Raw genomic sequence first — 27,286 nt, forward strand, 5'->3', positions numbered from 1 at the left:
AGTCAGACAGGGAGGGCAAGAGAGAGCAGGAGGAGGAGTGTGAACATTGCGGAGTTCTCGGGGATTCCGAGAATACACAGTTCAGACTCAGACCCGACAGTCGGTGCCGGAGCCCGATGAGTTTTTGGACTCTTACTTCCATTTGGCGCGGTTCACGGCGCACGGAAACGCTCGCTCACGCACGGATAGCGGAATCAGGTACGTGTAGAGGCGACTCGATGCCCGCCCAGCAGCTGGAAACACTCCGCTGTATATGACTGAGATGTTTGCTGTATGTTTATTGTGATCTTAGGAGGTGCTGAAAGAAAAACCGACGCGTACGGAATGCGTGACGCCGTTCACACGGGACGCGTTCTTACCTTTATAAACAGGACGTTGTGGTCTCGAGACACCGTTTTTAAAAGTTGAACAGTTTTTAACTTGACTCGGCGTCTTAAAGACGTAGCCAAAGACGCAAGAACGTGTGCTGTGTGAATCGCAATGGTCGCTTCTGTCATTTAGTTTCCATTTTGTTTCTCTGTTACTGTTAGTGCGATGTTACCGTTTCATTTATGTGCTGGTTGTTATTATTCATAGAAATGCTGGGATAAGAATAGATTATTTCTAGTTTTCTTTTTCCCAAGCCAAATATATTTATGTAATATAATGTAAGACTATGTAATGCAGTGTAAGAAGTCTTAAATTTGGTTTACTGTGGTGATAATGACTTTTACTGATGTCCCATATGTGTGTGTTTTATTTTTTTATTTTATATATATTATGTATATATATTATATACACACACTACGTTAATCTGTTCAGAACAATATATCACCTGCTAAGTGAGCTTGTCAGAGCTTGTGTGTGTGTGTGTGTGTGTTATGTAGACGACGGGCATAGATTTTGGACTTTGCATTGTTTGTAGTTTTCATAAGGTTTCCTGTGGCTTCAGTCAATAAAAATGGGACTAAAGAGGTCAAGGGTTGAAGTTTGAAGGTCGTCAAAGATCATAGTTTGGGTTCAGTGTTGGTTCAGGTGGCTTTTTTTGCTGAAAGAAAAGACCAAAGTTACGGAAAAGCTCACATGTGAGCTTGTGTTTTGTGTTTTAAAGAGATCAGAACATAGTGAAACTATGAGAAATTAAAATCTTTCACTCTCATCTCCATGAGAAAATGTGCATCTTTATGATAATATATGACACCCATGTCTCTTCATCAGACATTTGGAGACATCAGAAGAGATGGGAGAGAATCAGGGTGACGGTATTATGTGGCTTCTTAAAGATTGATGCTGACTTGTAATGATGTTATCGTTGCTAGAGAAATGAAAATGAACACACGGCGACCTAATTTATCAGAGGGGATGTCAATAAAATGAACTGAGAGCGGTTAAAACAGTGCTGGGTCATCGTCACCTTAAAATACTATCCTCCTAAACTTCAACCTCAACGTTCTGATGACTGCCCGCTACCTTGTGGCTTAGGTCTTTCATATCATCACATGTTTTACGTTTAACAAAAGAGTGATTATCAGAATGTGGTGTTTTTCAGAGCACACACTTAGCAATATTAAAGCACATGGTTTTGCTCGTGCAAAACATAAACTTGCTGGCGTAACATGTCGTAAATCCATAGAAGCCAGGGGCGCTTTACACTCATTAACAGGTCAGTTGACAGCTCAGGGACACAGTGGTTGCATGTTTGTTCCTTGTGTAATGAATCTTGTTGTATACAGGGTATATCAGTGGTAATGGGTGGCCTGGAGATCAACAAGCATTTGTGCTGTTTATACGAGAGGTTTTGTACACCAAAAGAAAGGATGAAGACGGTTGGCTGGCTGTGTAGGTGTAATGCCTGCTACAGACTGCGATTTCAGCAAGCCTCATTACAAATCACACTGTACGACATGGATCTAATCAACTTGGGTACGAGACTGTACGATAATGACACCTATTGAATCGTAGGCTACGACGCAAATTAGTAAAAGAATAGAACATCATCAGTGTGCGCTAGTGGTAAACAAATAGAGCAAGATGAATCACACTTTGGCAGTTGTGGTTTTTATGTACGCTGAAAAAAAGAGGAGGAAGCGAAGGAGGAGAATATGGATGCAGTCATGGCTAGGGAAAAGAGGCCAACTTGGCGTGCTAATTTTGCAAATGGAGCTTGAGGAAAGTAGTTTTAAGTTTTGGCGCCGTGTCACGTTGATCAATACGCCATTTCATGTTGCACTTTTATTGGCTAGTCAGTAAACGTAGGTCGTAGCAGCAAACACACAATTGAGAGGATCATGTTAAACTTCTGACACTGTCAGAAAATTACCGCAGGCTATCTTTGGTCGCAAGACCAACCTCTCACTGTACGACGTAGGACCACCGTTTAGGGGCCACGCCACGATTGGTCATCTTTTGTCTGGGACAGCCCAAAATCGAACAATGTTTACTGAGCAGAGTTAAAAATACTGCGATCGTATGAAATACAGGGCACTGATTCTTCTCCCCTCAGCCTTGGGACAGAGGCAGGGCTTTCATTTATAGCGATGCATTGATTTTTGCTGATTGATTTACTGCAAACGATTTATAGTTTGCTGAATTTGCGGTGGAGGTTTGCTGGGAGATGTAACTCCGATAAATCGAGCATCACCACACATTAGAACAATAGCAGTGACCTTAACACACCTACCAATCGACCAATCAATGCAATTTTGAATACTATTCAAATTATACACTTCACCGCCCCTTGCCTGTTCGTATGTATATCATATACATATTCATATATGTTTTGGCCAATAAATTAAGTTTGCTCTACACTCTTAATACATTTTACTATTCTTAGGTTCACTAAAATGATCCCTGAATCTGGCTATAACTAAATGTTAATTTTGCCTTGTTTCTATTCAGTATTTAGCCATGAGTGTTCTGCAAAGAACGGTGGATGGAAAGCATGTAGGCCAGTTGTAAATGTGATTTGGCCTCCAAAACGGACAAATGCTGATCATGAGAAACATGATCTCAACAACTTGTATAACACACAAGTTAATTTAATATAATTACCCGGCTGACGTCTAGCTGCCAGCTGTATTACTGTACTATGTCCTGAGGCAAGATGGACCTGGAGGTCAAGGAATCCTGGCAATTGGGTTCAGGAAGATTTTACTGCTCCTGGGGGACATTACTAATCGTGCCTTATTTGAAGCAGGTTATATGCTGTGCTAAGTGAAACAGCAGTCCTTTCCAGTGATTCTGGAGTTTTGCCGCTTAGTCGTTTGTCTCTTTGAGCTGAGAGATGAATACATGCAGATTTTGCAGTTCAAGGCCACAGCGTGCCAAGCTGTCCTTCACACCATATTAGTGGTCTGTTCGTTCAGAAACCTTCAAAGCTCTGAGAAGGACATAAACCCTGCAGTAATGCTGAAGAGATGAACACTCGCAGAATGATCTGCAATCAGCGCATCAGTAAGGCATTCACACAGAAGGTGACAGGAATGATCCCAGCTTCATTATTTCTCTCATCTAAAAGCTTTCAGATCGCTCTGGCCCAAGCAATTAACTAAAGAGGAGTTTTCAGAATCTATGAATGAAAGATGGATGTGTGGGTTATGAAGACTGCCGCTTGAGGTTGAACCATTTTGATAAGCATTATGTGTGTGTATATGTGTAATATATATATCTTGGTGTGTAACGCACTCACTCCTACATAATTTATATAATGTATAAAGCTTTCACTTGTAGTCTTTTAAAAAGGCATCTGAAATAATAAACTAAGTGCAATGCAGTGTTGTCATTATATATTGAGACTGATATATCTGAAACGCTCTCAGTACTCATTTTCAGCAGAATAGATACACAATACCAGCTGTTCTTTCTCTCTCTCTCTCATCTCTCCGACAGTGAGTTGACACACAAACCCGCCTCCTCTCACTCGCTCATTTTATTTGCTCCGCATGAATATTGTTGGTGTAACAGGGCTTGAATTTCTGCGTGGGATTGTGTGTATTGCACATCATTTTACTTATTCCATCAGATGTTGTGCTCTCAGCCGCCTCTCAGTACTAAATTTGAGTTATTTTTCACTGCTGATTGCTCTTAAACGGTCAAATACTCACAAAATAATGTCAAAATGCCGGTCTTGGCGAGTATTCACCTAAACACAGTCAGTTATGTTGTAAGTGAACGTAAACAGTTGAGAAAGAAAACGCATGTGTAACAGTATAAGGGATCCGTGCGTCAGTCTTATAATTTGGCAGCAGGTGAGAAAGAAAGTATTTTCTTTTTTGTGTGAACTATCTCTTTAAATCATGTGCTTGTGCTGACTCCCCTCGACAAAATCGCAAGTGGTCACGGGTATAAGCGGCGACCACTTATGATGGTATCACGTGAGACGTGATGTTACTACCAGGCGTAAACATGCTCTTTATCGCAGCTTTGAGCTAATAGCTTCCTGCTTCTGTGGATGTCATGGGGCCTTTGTCATATAGGGCTGATTCTGCTATGACTCATTTCATGGAGAGATGTCAGGGGTCAAGCTCAGTGGAGCAGATTTTACGCTGCCGCGTGTTTTTGAGCGCAGAGCTGCACGCTAAAACCCCGGAAAGTAATAAAGTCCTGTCACTTTTGTAGCAGCCCACCCGTCACTGGCCTCAGACTGCTGAATCACTTAATACTTACTTAAGGGGTTAAAATGAGCTGAGCTGTTGCCAGGCAACAAGGGACACCTCAGCAGCCGCTAGATGTGGGGTGTAGCTATCCGTCCCTCACGCACAGCCAGCGGTGAAAACGTTGAAAGATTCACACCGCATGCCCCTGCTCTCAAAGCACTCTAATGCTTCATGCAGCGAGGCATGCTGGGATATATTATTATGGACTGCTGTTTGTATGCACTCCTGCCACATGAAGTAGACGCGAGGGGAAAGTGTTGGATTTTTGTGTTGAACTAAGACCTTCTCCATGTGAGATGCAATTCCTGTGTGTTCACATCACACACTCCGCATCCCAATCAGCCGCGAGCCGTTGATTAGTCAAGTTTGTTTGTGCGCATCTCTTTCGGTAGTTTTGAGAGATGTCCTTGGACAGACGTCCTTTTGTCCTAGCGGACCGCTCGGGGCTTATGGAGGCAGCGCCTGCTTTCCTGGCATTAACGCAGCGCTCCGACCTTGACCTGACTGATATGACCCGAAAGCTTTTAAGTAACTCTCTAAAACAGGATCCAGTCATGTGACACCATGTCGAAGGGCTTATGTGTCACACTCGCACTCCACTACAGGTTTGGGTGAGTTTTTCATTCATATTGTGAATTCACAGCTTCACCGCTGTGCATGATGAATATTGATTCGGTGATTGATTTTGCATAACACAAAACTGAGTAATTATGGTGGAGTCTTTGCCTAGTTTCAATCTGGTTAGTGGAAAGAAATATTAGACATAATTCATTTGTTGTTGCTATGGTTGGGCAATAGAAATGTTTAATTTTGGATGTTAATGTATTTGCTCTAAAATGGCTAAAAACTGTTACCAGAGGAATTATTTAAACCCAAAAATGTAATAGAGTATGAAAGTTTTTACAGTGTGTGTGTGTGTGTGTATATGTATGTATAACTACATATTTGTATCTAAACAATTGTATAATAGATTAGTATTAAGTATTATAAAACAATGAAATTCCTTTTTTTGGAGTACATTTATTGCAATAGCTTAAAGATTCTCAGAAATGAACTGAACTATATCAGCACACATCTACTGTAGCTGGTATAAGGTTCAGTACTCCCAGCGCACCGTGATCAGCAAAGTTTGCCTTTTTCACAAAGCGAATGTGGTGCGAGTTGGTATTTTTCCTCCAGTTATAACAAAATCAGTTCTGCTCCAGTGACCTTGAGCTGAAGCCAGATCGGAGTATTTCAGTGAACTAATGCTGTACATTTGTGGCCATGTAGAAACTGGTTCACCTGTGGCCACTGACCTGTGTTAGATGTTTACATGGGCTGTCGCTCTGCTTGTGTAAGTATGTTTACATGTCTGATTCGGTCACAGAGGCCAGACGGATCTTTAGAGCAGATCTTTTCTTTAAGCCACCTGTCTCTCCATCCAGGGCTGCCCTCGCCGGTTATATTAAGGTAGGGCTTGCTCTAAATACACTTAAACGGGTTTAAAAAGGTCAATGATCAGTTTGATTCAGCGCCTTGTTGTTGCCCTTCAGATTTGTTTATGTGAATGTGTTAGATTCTCTTTAGGCTCATGTGTTTCTTAAACACTTTATGATGGGTGTAAGCTTTCCAGAGTGATTCGTATGGGTAAAATAGTGATAGACTGAGATATATGATGCAAGCCAATATTTAAACATTATTATTATTATTTTGGCAAATGTAAAATGATCAGAAAAGGCAGACAATTGTTAAGCAATTTTGCCCATATTTTGGTGACATGATTAAGTTTTTTGCCGAGATGTGCGCCGGGTGTTTGCGTTTGAAACTGACAAAATCATTTATGTCAGAGACAGACATATGAGAGCTTGAGTTGTTGTTGGCATTGAGTGCTTGATCGATATCTCTTCATATGCATGTGTTTGTGTTGTTTGAAAATATGCTCTCACCTTACAGTAATCATACACTTTCACAACACTCAGCACAACACATCCAAATCTCATTTACGGAACTTGTTAAATAAAAATGTAAATATAAATAAATATATATATTTATACATACTCCTCACATCAGTGACGTCCAAGGGTCAAACCTAATTTCTGACCTTAGTTAAAAGACCTTGCTACCAAACTGGGGCTCACCTTGTAACTTTTGAGATGAGGCTGTCTTGTTTTCACTGATGAGGTCATTTTTGTAAGGTTCTAAATGAGGAATTGTGTACACATGACGTGTGTGATTCAGGCGGCCACAGTTGGCTCGTGAGCCGTGTTTAATTAAGGCATGTGTTGTGTTCGTTCCTGCCGTCTGATAAGACCCTTGGACGTCACTGATGCGAGGAGCATGTGCACTCTGAATACTGAGGTTAATGAAGGTGCTGTAGAATCTCTCTCTCTCTCTCTCTCTCTCTCTCTCTCTCTCTCTCTCTCTCTCTCTCTCTCTCTCTCTCTCTCTCTCTCTCTCTCTCTCTCTCTCTCTCTCTCTCTCTCTCTCTCTCTCTCTCTCTCTCTCTCTCTCTCTCTCTCTCTCTCTCTCTCTCTCTCTCTCTCTCTCTCCTGTGTTTGTGTTTTCTCTTCTTTTGCTGAGCTGCTGCCTGATCAAACTCTGCAGCAGTCTTCATACACTCTCTTTTAGAGGAAAAAAAAGAAAGAAAAGTGGGCCATGGTGACCTATTTTCCTCACAGTTCAGGGAGGCCGAGGGTTGCGGTGCTGTAGTCAGTCAGATGGGGTGCAGGGGCTGTTGCCAGACGCAGACACACAGAAGTGGGTCAACGGCAGGGACTGTGTCTTGTAAACGGCTTGTCGAACAGTAGAGAAAGCTGCAAATGAAGCACATATTATGTGCCCAAAACTGTTCATGGAGGTCTGCGGTCTCTCAGGACCTTCACACCCATTGCCTCCACTGGGACAAAAGCTGAGAAAATACAATATCGTCTAAGTTACAGTTTAGAAACCATGGCTATGCTCACACAACAGCTAAATACAGTTGTCACTCTTGTTCTGAGTGCTTATTCATAGATGGATTGGTAACACTTTACAATAAGGTTCATTAGTTAACATTTGTTAATGTAATAACTAACATGAATTAACCATGAGCAATTCATTTGTTACTGTATTTGTTCATCTTTGTTAATGTTAGTTAATAAAAATATAGCTGTTCATTGTTTGTTCATGTTTGTTCACAGTGCATTAACTAATGTTAACAAAATTTCAATAAAGTATTAGTAAATGTTAAAATTAACAAAGATTAATAAATGCTGTATAAGTGCAGTTCATTATTAGTTCATGCTAACTAATGTAGTTAACTAATGTTAACTACTGAACCTTATTGTAAAGTGTTACCAATGGATGTGTGTGTGTGTGTGTGTGTGTGTGTGTATATATATATATATATATATATATATATATATATATATATATATATATATATATATATATATATATATATATATATATATATATATATATATATATATATATATATACACATACACTTTATCAAATAAAAAAATATTAAAATAATTATAACTATAATATCAGAAATGAAATATATTGTGTGTATGTATATTTACTTGATTATATTTATAAAAAAAAATTATCTGAGATATTGAACTGATTCTCTCATTGTTTCTTTAACATCTCAAATGTTGAAACATGGCAATTGTAACAACCTCAATATCAGTCCCGAACAGAGTGATGATACATTACCCCAGAAATGCTGAGAAAATATCCTCTCCTTCAATAGGTTTAAGTTTGAAACTGTGTATCAGTTTTACAATCTGACTGACGACTTCGTGATCACCGTGATTTCCCAAAGCGTTTCCCTAAAGTCGCTGAATGTACGAGGTGAGCTCACAGTTCAATTCAAGTGTTTTTTTTTGTTTTGTTCCATAGCTCAGGGTAATTAAGATGACATCAGTATCTCCACACTGGTGAAAGCCAGGAGTCATGGGAGAATCACTGCATCATCATTACGCTCCTGGACACAGATCCCAGTGGGCGTGGCCTTTTATGACCGATTGTTGTTTTTGTCGAACGTAAAAGGTCAACGGATCCTTCAGCGTACTGAGAGAAAGCCACAGAGCAGGCGACTGGACTCTGGAACCCAAAAAGCGTCTCTTTTTGAATAATGACCCTTTATATTGCACTGTTCAATATTTGATTTAAGTGAGCTGTTCTGCATCTAACAGACACAGGGAGACTTTGACCTGACCGGGAGTTTCAGTATTTGAGATTTTGAGTTGTGTGTACACACACACACACACACACACACACACACACACACACACACACACACACACACGCTCTTATCATGAGCACTGTGAGTTATGGAAAGCAGGTTGGCCTGCTCTGAAAGTGTAGGGCGGCATGATTGTAAAACATGGCAATTGCAACGACCTCAATATCAGTCCCAATCAAGCGATGACACATTTCCCCAGAAATGCTCTGTAGTCCCACTTTCCTTTAACTTTGAGAAATATTCAACAAAATCCTGATTTTTAAGTTATTTGAGTTTCATTATGGATATCTGTTTTTATTACTTGGCAGTTTAAAGAGAGAGTTCACCCAAAAAGGAAAATTCTGTTATTTACTCACCCCCTTGTTCTTCTGAACACAAAAGGATATATTTTGAAGAATGTTGGTAATCAAACAGTTGACTGCATCTATTGACTTCCATAGTATTTTTTGTCCTACTATGGAAGTCAGTGGCTACCGTCAACTATGTGGTTACAAACATTCATTGATCAGTATCAAGTATATCAAGTATCTAGTGTCTAGTTGTTGAAGACTGTTCTTATTAGTGGCTCAATATATTGAATGAAAATGATTGAAGTTGAACCCAATTCAATTCGCTTTGCATGCTTATTGTTTCCTGACAGCTATTAGAATGAATAATACATAATATGGAAACTATCCAGTAATATTAAAGTATTAAAGCAACGATATGAATATTTAGAGGTATATTTTAAGGTGTATTCTTATTGATAATTCGATTAATAGTTAAGATTACATTTACAAAGTGTTACAATTGTACTCGCAACAGAACCAAACATGCTTTTTATATGTAACATTTTATATATTTCATGATATTTATATGAATCACTGTTAAACTAAGTTAAACTCTGTAATAATTAATGTAATAAACTCTGTAAAAATGCAATAAATGCTGATAGCCGATAAATCTATATCCTAAATTTATGTAATTTTTGAGAGCCTAATTACAAGAACAAAATTCTCACCATTGTTTTTGAGAAAATGTGTTATTCTAAATTTTGCTTACATCGTCTACCCCTATTGTTGTTGCTCCGTTTCTCGTCATGTCTACAGCACTGCTGAACCATGGTATAATCACTGTAACATCTTTTATGACTTATTGCCTCTCTGCTCACTTCCCTAGTTTGAGCCTGATACTAATAGCCCCATGGACCCGATGCCTTGGCACGAATGACCTTTGGTCTAATTGAGTGTTGCATGAGGATCCTGGTGGGTGTTCCTGTGGTAATCTGATGAATTCCAGCGGAGGTGAGGAGAGCGGTGATGTCTTGGACTCCTGCGCGCTACCAGAGGAGTCCATGGCAGATGGTTTCCAGCAGGATCACATATGACATGCGATAACGTTACAGTCAGGAAAGGTCAGTCGGCACGGCACTGCAGAGACTCCCGCAAAGGACACGATCCACACGTTCCCGGGCCGGGCGGGATTCATGCATGTGCGTTGTGTTCCTGTTAGTTGCGAGGCAGGGTTAGTGTTTAAACATGACATTTCTCCCCTCTTCCCCCACCTTGGTGTCAATGTACAGAGGACAGTCCAAATATTTGTTTAAAGTGATGAACCTTGTGCAACCAAGGGCACTGCATTTGCATGATGATAAAAGGCGCTTTATGCTCTCCTGTAACACGTTCAGTGCGTCATTTTTTTATTTTTATGCCATTTCTTCGTTCAGAAAGGCACAGGGAATGCATATTATAGTTTTTGTACACTTTTATTGAAATAATGAAGAGTAGAGGTGTGAAATGACACAAACCAGGATACTGGTTATGGTTAGTGCTAGTTTGGTGCAGATCTAGCTTGTGGACCACCAAAGCCATGATGTTCACCCGCAAAACATGTATGTTAACCCTGTTTAGCTATAAGAAATAACCATCAGTTATTTTAGTATTATATAATTTTATAGTATATTATAGCTTTTATGTTTATATTTTTCATTTCAATATAGGTCATTTTAGTAATTTTCTTTGTATTTCTATGTAGCTTCTTTTCTTTTGTTTACCTCAGCTTTCAATTTAATTTTTCAGTTAGTTGCCAAGGCTGCATGTCTAATTTTTATGCAAGTTTTCATCTAATATTTATATTTTATTCTGTTATTTTATTCTTTATTTTTTATTAAAAAAGAGCATAAATCAGTGGATCACAATGGAAGTGAAAGGTTCAATCCGTAAACATTAAAATACTGTTTTAATAGTATATCCACAAAACGTAAACACAAATTTAGTGTAAAAAAATAACTTACTAACCTTTCCTGTGTAAAGATATAATCTATTTTATTGATTATGACAACGTAATGCCTAAAACAACCAAACATGATGAGAATGTTTAATCTCAAATTATACACAAGTTCTAACAGAAGAATTATTTTACAGTCCTGTAATAACAATTACAATAACTGGGTAATAACTAGGTACTAACCCTGAATCTACCCCTAAAACTTACCTTAACCATGTAGTTACCTTATATTACCAGTACTTTCTTGGGTAAGTACACTGTAAGTACACCTACTGTAAAATAAAGAGTACCCAAATGAATTGGTGCTCCTATAACATAATCACATTTCTGCTTTTTAATCCTCCAAAAATTGGGCCCCATTCATGTTTGTTTTAAGTGCGGCGTCACTGTAAAACGTGGTTGTAATGAACCCAGAATATTCCTTTAAGAAGTCTTTTGGAGATGCCACCATGCTAGGATACAAACCTTTCTTACAAACACACTCTTGCAGAACTCTAGCAGATTAAAACCAAAACCAGTTATTTGCTGAGAGCTTTTTTTGCTGGATGTCGTCTCAGAGTTTGGGATGTTGTGAACGTCAAGTAGTTCTGCCTCAAAAAAAACGTGTATTCCAAGTCGGCCTGGCTAGTGTCTCAGATGCCGTGGAGAGTCATCTAATCCCCTGAAACGGAGACAAACAATCTGTGGAAGAAGGTTAAAAATACATCAGTGAGACATTTTGAAATTCCGCCTCTGTCTGAGTTCAGTGCTAAGGTTAAAGATCCAGCATTCAGATTAGACTCCCCCACTGGGGAGGAGATAACAGGCACGCAGATTGAAAAGAGAGAGAGAGACGTTTGGGTTGGGGGGGGGATTTGAGATGTCTATCTGGCAGTGTGAAGGTTTTTGTCTTGCAGATCCAGTTCAAGGACGCCTAGAGGCAAGGCAACCCTGACTGTGCCATCTATGCATCTCAAGGTCACATGCGCTCACCCTGTGACTCTCAGCAACAACAGGAAGAGGAGGGCGGGGGAAATGGGGGCACTGTAAAATCCTTCATTTACCCCATGGTTAACCCCTCAATGCCTTCCTGTGACCACAGATATTGTGGCTGCGTTGAGGCGCCAGTCAAAGGCTGTCTTCGATTATCCTCAGACGCTTTGAAACAACTCTGCCACATACTCTGGTGCAGCCAGGAAAGAGGGTGTGTGTGGTTTTAAAATCTGGATGAAATGGAGGGAGAGAGGTTTTAACGTATCTTAGCCATTCAAACGGTCATGCTAACCGCTTCCTCTCATGCTTTTAACTCATGCATCCGTTTTTATCTGTGGCGATTAACAGTTAAAGCTCCGTTAAGTCTGCAGTCTCACTGCCCTAGTGCCCTGTGGTCATACATGAGATTAGTATAAAAAAATCCCCTGTTTTATGTCACATGGCAGTTTGTTTGACTAGTTTTGTCTAAAATAATCTTACTAGTGTTGAGAGAGCATTTAAAGGATTAGTTCATGACGTACTTTCCTCTGGTGAACGCACATTTTTGTTGAATAACAAAGCCACTTTTTCAATATAATGGGAGTGAATGAAAACTAGAGTTGTCAAGCTCTAAAAAGCCCCCCCAAAAAATGATTATAAAAGTGGTTAATTTGACTCGTGCATTTTATTTCAAGTGTTCTGAAACCATTACAGTACCTTTGTGTAAGGACCAGACCAGACCGAAATTGAATTTCTTTCTTTCGCATGTTCATGCCAATTCTCAATACAGTAGTCAACATTTGAAGTGTTGACTTCAAATGTTGACTATTGTAGAGGTAGCATTTTCTGATTTGTGGATAGATCATTCTTTTGAGCAGGATCTTGTCAATGAATCATTTCATCCAGTTCACAGACTGTGTTTCCCAAAAGCTAGAGATCATAGAACCATCACCACCAATGGTCTCTACGATCAACTTGGCTCACGATGATTTGAGAAACGCAGTCCTGGTCTGAATGATTCGTTCACAATTTGGATTTTTAGTGATTCTAATAAAACTTATTGTACTGTTTTTCTTAGCACGCTAACCTCTTGAAGCTTAATATAAGAGTGAACCTGGTTGACCTGATGTTTGTCTTCAAAAAAGAGCCTTTCAAAAAAGCAGCGGTCGTGTTCTTGAGGAATCTGTGCTAAACTAATCTGTCCCTCAGGCGTCCGTTATCACCGTTTTGCGACTTTTCTATTAAACAGAGAAACCATGGAGACTAAATGATCAATAACCACTGTCATGATTCCGGATTCTGTCTGTCGTAAATCTTCTGCCGGCTGGCAACTAGCTCATTTCATTTTGCTCTTGCAGATTAGTTTCCGTCTTACTCAAAACAGAAGTGTTTTGAGATGATAAATTATACAATCACAACAAATTTGTCAACAATTTCCGCGCTCCCTGACACACTGCTGAGACCGAAATGATCGTCTAGTTTGCATTGCGGTGCATTGTCCTAAAAACACACACCCAAACAGACACTCACACACATAGTGCAGAAAGGTCTGAGGCAATGGCGGGGGAAGAGCATAAATCTTTAATATTAACGAGTCTTGCTGTGGCAGGAGACCCAGCAGCTTTGTCCCTCTCTCCTCTCGGCTCGCCTACGCTCCCTCGTCATTTAATTAACAGTAGGGAGATTATGGAGGCCCCAGGCCTGTGAAGATCTGATTTAAACATGGAAATGTTACATTACTGTCGCTCTTTTGGCAGAAAAAGGTTGGAGAGGAAGTGAAAAGATTATTTCTCTGGCTCTCCAGTCCTCCGCATTAGTGTATGGTATCGCAAACTACATCACAATATACTGTACAAGTCGTGATTTAATACATTACAGTGCTTTTTACATAATTGGATCAGGATTGAAAGTGAAACTTCAGTTGCACGTTCTTTCCGGTGTGGATTCGGCCATTTTAGAAATTTCACTTATGTCGACTATCTGCTCCTTTATTCAGGAAATTAAATGAATGCGCAAAATAAGTAAATGTTAAATATTGACATGTTATAAGGATTAATTGAAAATCCAAAAATTAAACCTGGAAATAAACGAAACAGTTTACAGTTTTATCAATTTAAAACAATTTTATGATACAATAAATAAACAAATAAACACCGATACCGATAATTCTTTATATTTGAAAGCCGGTAGCTGATATTGGCCGATAAATTTATATCCTAATTTTTGAGAGCCTGATTACAAGAACAAAATTCTCACCATTAAAAGCCATGTCCCAAACACACAATTATAATGTTCTCATTTTAATTTTATGTAGCCTATATGACAGACTTTTGCTGTGCATGTTGCACTTGTACTGTATTTCCTTTTTTGAAGTCATTCCAATCATATTTAAAGCAATTGAAAACCATCATGGCAAACAGTGCGACGTGTCTCAGATATATCGATATATCGTGCATCCCTAGTTATATGATTGTATCAGCCCTATATTCACCATTTTGGGTATTTTTTAGAGTAGATGTTGCTCCTGGTGTCTGCTGCGGGATGAGCAGGGCATGCCGGTAATCAGGTTCCAGTGCCCGCAGGCTAGAAACCTGGAAGCATCGAACGTCATGTGTTGCCCTGGCTCTTTCCTTTTCCTGGAACCGAAGCGGTTAATGTTTCGCTGTAATTGGCACCCGCAGCTGCTCTCCAGTCGGACAGGGATGAGTTTGGAGCCTCTGCCTTGCGTGACAGCTGCCTAATTGGGCAGTCTCCCCTTGTGGCAGGTGCCGCCTCCTCCAGCCGGGCTGCTGAAGAATGGCAGAGGATTACAGATGAGGACATGGTGACCCTCTCTACCTTCCATTGGTGTGTGTGTGTGTGTGGGGGGGGACTAGTTCAATACCGTTGGGTTATCAGGAGGAAGTGAGGGTGGGGTTCTGCCAGGTGGCGGATGACAGAGTGTCACATGACAGTGTCAGTGTGTCAAGGGCGCATACATCAGCAGTGCTACAGCAACCTGTTTTTTTTTCTCTTTTTTTCTGTTCGTTGTTTTTGAGGTTTTCACTCTAGTTTTTTAGCTCCTGGCTGTCTTCACACTTCAGTTTGGAGAGGATGTCAGCTTCCTGTGTGTTCCTATGTAGCTTCTCTTTCTATTCTCCAGCTGTGTATGAAACCAGGTGAGGTTGCGTCCTCTTGTTAGAGGCGATTGATGACACTGTGTAAAAAGCTAATTATTCCTGCTGATGTAAAATGTGCTTTTGGCTTTACTGTATCGCTGCCCTGTTGAGGGGACTAACAGCACAGTGGCTAGCCTTGGCCTAACGGTTAGGACATGTGTTCTGTTCTCACACATTGAGCCCTGGGGCTCATGCAGCTGTGACAGTGTATTAAGAAAAAATAAATAAAAATTATATATATATATATATATATATATATATATATATATATATATATATATATATATTTGTTTTTATTTGTACATTAGTGGAGAAAAGATCGGTAATAACACTGCTTATAGATGTCCAATGACCCTTATTAAAATCTGTCATTCAGTGCAGCCAGAAGCACATTGAATCTGGGAGCTGGGCATTCAAGATTCAGCTCAATCCCTAAATTGAGATTAATTGGTTTTCTCCTCTGACATCCCTTTCCCCTTGAGTGTTTATATGGGTGACTGCTCATGTGTTTCTTTCTGAATGTTTACCTTGGATGCATCTGTGGCGGTGCAGGTGCGTGTTTGGTTTCTGGCTGTAAGTGTGTCCACGTGCGCGTGTTTGTGTTCAAACGGGGCCGTGCAGCTGGGGTTGTACTCCAGGTTTGACTTTCACCTGATTTTCCCCCATAGCTATTCCGAAGTGTCGAGTGGAACGGCCGTGTAATCTTTACCCTGACGCGTACACACAGCCTTGAGAGTTTTCTCATTCCTCCCAGCCAGAGCAACCCAAGGAAAGAGTTGAAATGTGTGTTTGAGTGAACGTGTGAGAGTGTGATTGGGATTATTTGTGCGCGGAGAGAGAGATTCATTAGTATTCTGCTGAGGAGTCCTGCCGGTAGAGCAAATTGATTACCACACTTCACCTGTCTGAGCCTCCTGAGATCTGCAGCGAAGACGGCCATTCTGTCTGCACTCCCGTCGACTTCGTAACGGAGGGCCACTCTCATTAGCCGTCATTAAACAAAGCTTAGAGTTGCGATACTGTTGTCTTAAGTAGTCCTAGCAAGTGTGAAGATTGCTGCTACAGTCCTGAGGGGTTTCTTGACATGAAGATTTCAAGCGGTTGTTAAAGGTGTTTTGTTGGGAGGGGAATAGATTGTTTGTGTATTTGTGTGTGCTTTAAATTGACTCATCCGTTCAGGTGACCTTTTGGAGTAAGACTGCAGGAGTAAGGGAATTCAAATCTGTGCTAAACACTTGTGAAGTGTGGAGAGGAGTAAACCAGGGCTGTGCATCATTCAGAACGGAACGGAAAATGCTTTTTAAATTCCAAAGGAACTACAATATAGAAAATATAGTATATATACTATATATAACTGAAATATAGTTGTAGCTGCATGATATTGGAAAAAAATTGTATTGCGATTATTTTTTTTATTTTTCTTCTGCGACTATATATTGCGATTTAAAACCAATTTCACCAGATGATTTGAATAGCTCTATTTGAAAAAAAGTAATAATTCTAGAATAATTGGGGTGAATCTGCATAGAAATTTATAAACGAATTACAAGCATAGATTAATACAACTGAAATGAGCAGTGCTTTGTTTTTCAGGTAAATCTATCAGTATTCAGGTACAGAAATGGAATAATCAAATGTAAAATAACAGTCTGCGCACAGAAAACAGCGCGCAAGTCTTTTTGCTCATGATGCCTGACTCGATTTAAAAACACATTCAAATGATTAACTTTGACTCTATGATGTTTAATGGTTAAACTTTGCAAATAATCCGCGAATCACATGCGTTCTGAACCGGGGTGCTGCTGGCCCGTACGGATCAACTACGATGCCTATACTTGACATCGCACATCCTGCAGATGCGCACACCGCAAGATCGATGCTAAAACGATATATCGTGCAGCCCTATAAAATAATTCTTTTTGAAGACAAACTTTGAACTTTTGGGGTAATAAGAAGTTTAACAAGTCTTCAAATTTGAGAGTTGTATAGGCTTTACATAAGGATACACTGTATGTTTGGATCAACATGGAAGATCCCTTCATTTCCCCTGAATGTCAGTACCTGTTAAATTTCTTTGAATTGCAATTCAGGAAATTCCACTTCCTATCACTGCAATTCAAATTCAACTTCAACTTCAACGTCTTGTGGGAGTGACCAATTCAATTCAAACTTAGAAGCGTAGAACAATCTTTACCTGAGACGTGGTGTAGTTGTAGGAGCAGTGAGGAACGGGGTAAGATCTATTTGTAACTGCCTGTGTTGCTATTAAAGAGACAGCGGGTGAGTAGATATGGAGGAGTTGGCAAGTGGAGTCAAAGTGTTTCTGCGAGTAGCTGGAGCATGTGTGTGCGCACTCCAGCCCCAGTGATAAGAGCGCAGAGTGAATGAGATGCTGTAATCTAACTCGGGTGGCATTTCGTTGGCATGTTCCGCCATCTTTTGTGCCAGCTGAAATGATGCGCCAAGATGAGGAACTCGGGCGCTTTGTGTTTTCATTGGTTAAGTGCACTTAATCGATTAAGAAAATGAATAGAATCTCATAATTGAATTTAATTACTAGCCTTATGCTGAAGTTTATAAATATGAACATTTTGGAGTTACTTGTCATGCACAGAGCAGCAGAATGATATGAACTAGGGGTGTAACGATACATTGTTATATCGAGATATCACGATATAAAAATGCGACGATATGTATCGTTGATGTAAACGATATGATTCGCGATATACAGTTTTATCCAAGACTAATTCACCCAAAAATGTAAATTCTGTCATCTACTTTTCAAAAGATTTTCATTCAACTTCCAAACACAAAGGAAGATATTCTATATTAAACCTGAGAGATGACCTTTTGTGATCTTTAAATAAAGAAAAGTAATTCTGCGTAAATTATAGACTTTAATTTGATTTATTTGTTAATGTGCCATACAACATGCATTTTATTTTATTGTATGTTTTATTTATTTTTTTTATTACATTGTCCCCCCTTTTTTTTACAGTTTGTAGGCAGTGTGTGTTTACTAATTGGTCATGTGTCGTTTGAATAAGGGCTGTCTGTTTTTGGTTTGTTTCTTAGTAAGTTTGTCCTGATTGACTTGGTTTTAGATTTATAGCAGACTCCGTATGCAGAGCTCCGTGGCATCTCAGCAGCTGTTTACTTGCTCTCTGCTTTACTCCAAAAGAGCAAAAGTTCACTGATGTGGACGCTACAGTCGTGTTTGTTTAGGTAGCACGTCGCTCCCCTTATTTAATTTTCTTGAGCCATATTGGATTTACAAAATCTGTCCTGCGTATCTGAGTGAGTGCCTCTAGCCTGGCCGAACACCAGCTGCCTACGATAACATGATGGAAAGCGGTTCACACGGCTCCCTTTCCTTTCAAATTTCTTTAACCTTGGCTTACCTTTAACGCCGGGGAAGCGTCTGCCAGTCTGGTGTCAGATATTAGCGATATGCGCAGCAAGGACCGGGTTGTCACTTTTTATTAACACTGAGCGCTTTGCATGGACTCCAGCTGTTGCGTGGACTGAGACTCAGGCGTACTTGACCTTGACTCACAGCACAGTTCCTGCGGCTCACCCTATTTTTAATCATGCATTTTAAATGGTGCAAATGGATTACGGTTCCTTATAATGGGGATCATTCATTAACCTTTTTTTGTTAGAGTACTTTGTGGGATGGTTTGGATTCCAATTAATTTCATACCCCACATGTGAGCGTCACCGGATTGGCTTTGGATATCAAATCCCTGACATTTGCGTCAAGAAGTTAGGCGTTCACAGTTAAGGCCATATTTTGTCCAGCTCCTCAGGGGAAATTGCCTCTCAGCCACTGATGATGGTTTGACCTTCCTGCTCGTGGTGTCTGGGTGAGCAAAGAGAGACGCCCTGCCATGATAAAGCTTCCTGTCTACTGCTGTTCTCTTCACCACTGGCTAGTGAAATCACTTAAAATGCTGTTGGGTGTGAATGTTTGACATTGTCAGAGATAATGGATAATCACTTGCGGACCGCTGAAGGGAGAGAGATGGAGGGGGAAAAGAGAGAGAGAGGGAGAGAGAAAACATATTTTGTATTTCTTGTTCGGAAGGGTCATGTGCAGAAAAGACAAATGGAGTGTATGCTGTGAGATCGAATCTTAGACCTGTTTCCCGTCTCTTGTATGCCTGCTTCCTCTCATAATACACTCTCAGAATATTAGATTGTGGAAACACTTCAATATGGGGAACACACATTAACTACATAAACTACAACTTTTGCCTCAATAAACTCCTAATTTGCTGCTTATTAATAGTTAGTAAGGTCGTTTTTGTAGTGTTTAAGTTTAGGTATTGGGTAGGATTAAGGTATGTAGAATAAGGTCATGCAGAATAAGGTATTAATATGTGCTTTGTAAGTACTAATAAAGAGCCAATATCCTAGTAATATGCATGTTAATAAGCAACTAGTTAATAGTGAGAATTGAACCCTAAAATAAAGTGTTACCAAGATTGTTACTTAAGTAAATAAGTATTTATATACTTATTCATAGTCCTGCTGGTTAGGAATCATTCACCCAAAAAACTAAAATTGCAGTGTGGTCTCATCATGTTGTTTTGGACCCCACTGACTTTCATTGTGTGGGGGGAAAAAAAAGAAGCATTTTGGAAAATATCTTTTAAGTTTTGCAAAAATAAAGAAAGTCATACAGGTTTGGAGCGACATGCGGGTGAATAAATGATGACAGAATTGTCATTGTTGCTGAACTACCCCTTTAGTTTTCCCTTTGTTTTTATGGACAAGATCTAATCTAGCTTGATCCGATTGTAGACCAATATTGATTTGTCTTGAATGATGTGTTTACTTTATTGTTCTTATGGTCCAGTTTTTCAGCTTGTCTGTTTATCTTCTTTCTCCATCTGTCCCAAGTTTTAACTTTTATTCCTCCATTGGCAGGACATTAATCTTAATCTGGCCCATTAAGATTAGCGTGAGACATCAGATGGCCCAGTTTTAGCAGGTTGCCCTCTTTGTTGTTAAATTTAGGTCAGTGGCCCAGGCTGATAATGTAACTGAGACTGAATTAGTTAATGAATTAGTTTTCCTCTCCGCTGTCCTCGCAGTCATAACTTGTTGCTTCCAACCTTTGCAACTTAATGCAGTTTGCATCACATTTAAATGCGTGTGACCTTGTGCTGATTCTCACAGGATTTTCCTGTCACGTCATCTTGAGGATCTTAAGTTACTACAGCACATTCAGGATATTCCAGGCGTGAGCATGCTGTTGAATTGCTGTAACAGCATCCCCGGCTCAAGGTCGAGCTGAACTCCTCAGCAAACCACTGAAACACGTTACCCCGTTGCTGAAGGGGCAGGACATGGAGGGTAAGATGTTCTCTGGCAGCTGAGCACTGCTTTAGGGGAGCTGGAATCCTGTATTAATTAACCTTTGTGATGGTGGCCCTGACAGTGGGAAGTCAGGAGTGTTTATGGAAGCAGTTCTGACAGGGTTCAGGCCCGTCGAGCGAGCAGCCAGCGGTGCTGTCATGTTATCTGATGCCGTAGCTCTGTGGAGGAGCGGTCTGACAGGTGTGCCATGTGTGCCCCTCTACACCTGCTAGCTCTGCTGAGCCACTACTGGCCCGAGTATGAGGGGCTGCTGACAGACGTTTTTGAATGGATATTATTCACTTCTTTGGTCCTGTTATGCCAGGTAAACTGTCATATCTGGGGAAGAGGACAATGTTTTCTACAGATTGTAGTCCTAAAATTTGTTTTCCTGGATTTAAAAATAGTTTTTCATATCAGAAAGAGAGCGTGTTTATCAAAAAGAGCAGATCTGTGTTAATGTTTTACTTGAGGAAGCACTGACATTACACTTCTGATGGATACCGATAAGCTCATAATTATTTTCATATAATGACTGATGATGACTGATAAATGACTAGCATTAAAATTCTATACTGTTTTTGTCAAAAGTGAATGTAGGCATCTCAACATTTTGTGAGTGACATTTATAGTTTTTTTTTTTTTTAAGATGCTTGAGCACAGCAGGCAAGAAGTTGTCTTTCTTACTAACAAAGTTTAAGCAAATATCTTTTGGATGTAGTATGCTATGCACAAACACAGGTTCACTTAGATTTAAGAAACCTTAAGATGTCCATTTACTCTCCTTAATCTGTGGTGATACCGATAATTCTCAGAAATGCTCAGCCTCATGGGAAGTAATGGACATTTAAAGACTTTCTTTACGTAAGAACGAACATTTGAGAGGTCCTAAAGAGGAATCTGGAAAAAAAAAGAAAAAAAGCTGGGTGTCAGAGCAGTTTGATTGACATTTGCTTGAGTACTATAAAGAGTTTGTCAAAAAGAAGCTTTGTGTTCACTCTGAAGTTTTCTCTCTTTTTTTTGCTTGAACTTAATTAGCTCTTTTGTGATTAATTGGTCTTGACAGAGACTTCAAAGGAAGTTACAGTGGTTGTTTTGATGATGCTGGGAAGTTGAAGCCTGTCACTCATGGTGTGTTCTCTCTTCTTGTGCTGTAGGTTCCCGTGTGGCCACATCTGAGATCCGAAGAGCAAACATGGAACGCTGAGCCTTTGGTTTTTCCCAGAATAACTCCCAAATATAGAGTGTTTACTTCATCAGGACAGAGAAACCTCCTCTCAACATTTTAAAGCAGTGTGGATTTACTCATGCACAGCAATGGCAGCTGGGTTGTCGTGCTTGACATTACAAATGCCCTCTGGTCCTATATATAAAACTTTTTGACTGAAAAGAAACTAAATCCAAAGCGCTGCTGGAGTTCTCTGCTCTCATCATTTATGGCACAGATCTAAGACATTTTCAGTAGTTGTAAAACACCACATCAGGGCATCCTGCTGTTGAACATGACTCATGGGGTGGAGTCTGGCCCTGAAACTCACCAGGATTCTGCTGCTTTAACATATCTGGAAGGTTTGCTAATGCATCCGGTCACCACTGGGCCTGCTGCCACTGCCACACAGAGATCAGAACCTGTTCACAACAACGTAGAGAATGCCAACAGGGTGACTAGGGTGTTTCAGCTCCCCAATCATGGCTCCCCCTTGCCAGACAAGGGTAGACCACCTAGTGCTGCCTCACAGCACCTTAAAAAAGCCAGACTGCTTCGCTCAGGAGCGTGGAATGAAGATGACAGCCAGAAAAAATCAGGCACTGTAGTGGAAGTGAATGGACAGAGAAGGGAGCACTACAAAGGAAGCCTGGATGGCTCTGGGCAGGGAGAGAGCACCTTGCTGGCTTCTCTGCTGCAGTCCTTCAGCTCTCGGCTGCAGAGTGTCGCCTTGTCACAGCACATTTCTCAAAGCCACAAACCACTCGACAGGGAGAGCAGTGAAAGTGCTCCCGTTGATAAGGAAACCTACCAGAGTTACGGCACAGCGTCAGGCCGCCTAAAAAGCCTCATGAGGAAAAGCAAGCACCAGAAACAAACAGTGCCTTACTGTTGTCAGAGTAACCAGAATCGAGGCTCTGATTCTCCTCATTCCTCTCAAAGCTCTGCCCAGCACTCTAGCTCAGAATCATTGTCCTGCACAGAGCGTCTCAAGGCTGTTGCCAATATAGTACGGACCAGGACCAGTCCGGCCCCTTCACCCAAGCCCAGTGTCGCTTGCAGTCAGCTGGCCTTGTTGCTGTCCAGTGAGGCTCATCTACAGCAGTACTCCAGAGAACAGGCCTTAAAAGCACAATTAACCAGTCGATCAGCCAGCGAGAGGTTAGCTGCCATGGCTACTCAAACGCAGGATAAGAGGCCTCCCAGCATGGGGCAACCAACAACCACCTCAGACATGCTAAGCTCCTTAAATGTTCAAAATGGAACACTCCCCCCACCAGTGATAGATTCCAGCAAAACAAGCCCTTCTCTTTCCTCACCCACCATGAGACCCCCCAAAGAGAGACGGCCCTTCGACAGACACGGTCGACCTCCACAGAACTGCAGCAGCCTATTGCTCCTACTTCTCAATAATCATAACTCCCAGCAGCAGCTCACCAGAAACGGACACCTGGAGGACGACTGCAGCATCCTCCCGAGCCGGACCTCCTCCCTGCATTCTGACAGCGAGTACTCCAACCAGGATAACAGCCTGACCAAAGACAGCAGTGATGCTGAGAGTTTCTCCAGCTGTTCCCCCATCGACCTCTCCATGAAAAGCAGAGGGCCTAGCCAAAAATATGAGCCCTCCTCTTCATTAACCCCCTCTGTGGAGCGCACAGAGTCTCTCATAAACAAATGGAAGCCGGAACCTTCTGTGCCAATGGTCCATGAGGCCACAGATCTGGATACCAGCCCAGACATGAAATCCCATGATAAGATCACTCTAATGCAGTTGCTGCTGGACCGCAGAAATAACGAGAAGGTAAACAAAAGTTCAGATAATCCTGGTTTGCGGCCTGACTCAATAATCGGCAGCTTGACTACAGGCCCACTTAAACGGATTGGCACACCTGAGGACAGCAGAACACTGAGTCCTCTGCACCGGCAAACAGCTACCTTCAGCTCGGTCTCCCCTTCATACTCCTTCCCCTCGCCTCATGCCCAGTCCAGTCCTTTAGATCTGTGCAAGTCTAAAGCTCACTCAAGTGAAAAGTTGGTGGAGCCTCCGTTCAGTGCCAGCAAGCTACTACAGAATCTAGCCCAGAGTGGTATAAAGAACTTGTCACCTTCTCCCCCTCCTTTACACTCTCAAGTGGTGATGAGCAGAAGGCAAAGCCCAGAACTTGAGCTTGACAAGCCTCAGGCCCTCTTGGATCGACTTGTCATGCCAAACAAACGGAATAAAGCCTCTGCACTAGATAGAGGTTCCCCTCCTGCTCTCCCATCTCACAAATGTAACCAATCACCCTCGGCGTCAACACAGATTGAAAATCTTCTAGAGAAGCGCACTGTACTGCAGCTTCTGCTGGGAACGGCTTCCCAGAAAGAAAGAACCAGTGGGCACAGATTCTTTGAAGTAACCTCAGGGAGGCTGGATAAGCCTCAGACAGGCACTGTCAACTGTGACAGCTCAAACAAGCCTTCTCTGGACTGTAAGATCAAAACAGAGCCAGTAGAGGAGAATTTTTCATCAGACAGCTCTAATGATGGGGTGTACCATCAGAGACGATCATCACAACACTCACCCATTGCTGAAGCACAGGACACTACGAAATCTGAGTTATGTCCTACAGAAACAGCTGCTAAATTTGGACTTCTCAGCCAGCTTTTGAAACAGCAGAATGCTACCTACCATTCAAACCCACACACTAGGCTCCTCAGGAACTCTGTAAAAGAGGAGCCAATGGATTTTCAGAGCCCCGTTCCTAAAAAAAGAAAACTGACAGAGTGCCTAAGTAATGAACTTTGTCAATCGTCTGGAGATACCACTCGTGATAATCTCATGTCTGGAACACCTGAAATTAATGGTAGAGGCCTAGTAATACCAAAAGAGGAAGAGGTAGTTGGCAGTCCCAAGAGCAAAAATTCTCTCTCCAGAGAAAGCCAAGGCTTCAATGTTCTCAAGCAACTCCTCCTGTCAGAGAACTCTCTGAAGGAGCTGTCCCAGCCCAGAGGGACCCCAAGTCCTTTCATCCCTCAGGCAAACTGTGCAGCCAATGGGAACTTATCCCAGTCTGGTTCCCCTTACGAGTTGTCAAACTTGCCGTGGTACCCATATACTCTCAGTGCGGGTCCCAAAACAGCACCCACACCTGTTGATACCACAGGGGGGCCGTTAGTTTGGGGTAGATCCTCTCCCAAAGCCAGTCCTAAGCCAGTTAAAAAAGAACCTGAGGGGTCTCCTGGAGGAACTTTTAACAGGGAGGAGAGATCCAGTCCAGACTCACCCCCTTTAACCAGGTCTAACCCGATTCTTTACTACATGCTTCAGCGGGGAAACGGTCAGCTCAGACCTGAGATCCAGGATCAGGTGCAGCCGGCCCACTGTGTCATGAGTGCAAAAGTGGAGCCGTACAATGACTATGAGCACAGGATAAACTCTCCAGTCCACAGACAGACTCATAGCCAGAGAGAAGAGAGCCTAAACGGTTCTGTGGAAAAATGGAAGATGTGAACTACAAAAGACCGAGAGAATCTGAAGAACTGCATGTACGGCCATTTGTCTATAATATGTTTTTCCATCTTAAAACAGAAACTGAATCAATTTGGTCATTCAGTTTAAAACATTTGGCTGTTTGCCACCGCTTGAAATTATTTCATTTTAGTACATTTGTTTTGATTTTTTTTTTTAATTGATGTCAGAATGAGATGGTCACACGATTCTCCATTTGCATACACATCTTTGAATGTTTTTTTGTATGTATGCTAAGCTAAATTCTTTGTCCAGCACAATGTAAAATGTCCACAACAAAAAGCTTTTTCTCCTTCCACAACTGAAATATTTATGAAGAACATCCAATTACGTGTATTATTGATGAATCCAGAAATGTTACTGCTAATTTCACATTATATTTATCTACAGCCAAATCAGGATCCTTTTCATTTTACTGTGACATATACAATTGTACAGTCTAAGCACAATATTGGATTTGTGGCATTGAAATGTCCAGTTATAAAGTATATTTTCTTACAGCAGAACGGCAGTGTAATCTATCAGGTATCTTTCTTGTAAAGCTAGCTGAGGTCAAGAAGGGTTTCACATGTGATCGAAAGGTAACAACATTTACTGGAATGTTCCTCAATCGTAACTTAGTCAGATTTACCGTGCTTTATTTTTCATCTGGAATGAAACTATAGCTGTTATGTGGTGATAATGGCATGACGTTTAAAAAAATAAAAAAATACCTGAGTGTCATATTTTTAGCCAATGAAATGTACCTTTTTACAATTTTGTATAATTTGTTGTTTTGTATCTTATCTAAATATCCTACATGTAGCATTCACACATTTACGGTGTTGACAGGAAGTTGAATATTGAAAGAGATTATACAGTATGTCCACCAAAGCCATGAAGGTTAATTATGAATTATGATATTTATGGACTATAAATGTTTCAGGATACTGTGTGAATCAGACACTCTACTGTGAGAAGGGATTGGAATTCAGTCTGATTCTTTTGTGTTTTATGTTCACTTTATTTGAAATATTTTTATTATTTTTTTCCAGATAGGCCCATCACTCGAGTCTTAAACATTAAATTAAAAAAAAAAAAAAGATTTTATTCCACATTCTCTGTACGATTCAAATGTTTTGACAATGATTAGATACATTTATGTAAATATTGCTTTCAAGATGACTATTTTGTATTGTTCAAGACATAAAAAAAAAAGTTTTTAACGTCTTGCAGTGTACATACTGTATGAAAACTGTAATAATGTACATAGGGTACTGGAGGATGATACTTTTCTGCATGTCTATGTTGTGCTAACGATAATCTTTGTTCATGTACTGCTCTGTTCGAGGCTCTTTGCTGCCTGTAGCATGCACACGCATGGGGAGTCCCTGTGTTATGGGGAAATGTCAAGTCTTAAAATAGATGCTTTTATCATGGAGAGATGGGTACTTAAACCATAATCTGTCTGCAAATGCAGTCCTAAACTGTTGAGCCTGTGCTCAAACCTGAGGAAAATGTGCGTAATTGTTTCTTTTTTCTGAATGGTTTTGTTCGTTAACTAAAAAAAAAAAAACATTGTTTAATTTAGAGTCTCTCATCAATGTTGTGACTCTGCATTGTGAATAACTGAAACTAAAAAAAAAAAATCTTCATATACTCCTATGTTGACTGGAGACTTTTAGTTTTCTTATGTTCTGTCTTTGGTGTTTATTTGCACTGATAGCATAATAAAATATTGAAATGCACAGAACTGAATGAAGGTTTGCCATCTTTTACCTTTATTTATGTATCCAAGGTTACAGTGTGTTGGAAATTTATATATAACCTTACATGAGGCCAGAGGTACCTTGATAGTTGTCGATTTTACAAGTGAACGTGAGTAAACTACTCGAAAGCAAGCTTTTTATCATACTTTTTTTTTTTTTTTTTGCAGTTTAAACTGCTTTAGATGTACACAGAACATCTCCAGGCAAGGAAGTGTGAGAAGGTTAACCA

At 40.6% G+C, this 27,286-nt stretch overlaps 1 protein-coding gene across 1 annotated transcript; it reads left to right on the plus strand.

The window, feature by feature from the left end:
* Positions 1 to 27,041, plus strand: nrip1b (nuclear receptor interacting protein 1b). Its single transcript, XM_084400890.1, has 2 exons — positions 1 to 198; positions 21,746 to 27,041. The coding sequence occupies exon 2, from the start codon at positions 22,091 to 22,093 to the stop codon at positions 25,289 to 25,291; it is 3,201 nt and encodes a 1,066-aa protein (XP_084257016.1). The 5' UTR covers positions 1 to 198; positions 21,746 to 22,090; the 3' UTR covers positions 25,292 to 27,041.
* The last annotated feature ends 245 nt before the right edge of the window (positions 27,042 to 27,286 follow it).

Source organism: Rutilus rutilus, assembly GCF_951802725.1.
Source record: "Rutilus rutilus genome assembly, chromosome: 25".
NCBI classification, from domain to species: domain Eukaryota; kingdom Metazoa; phylum Chordata; class Actinopteri; order Cypriniformes; family Leuciscidae; genus Rutilus; species Rutilus rutilus.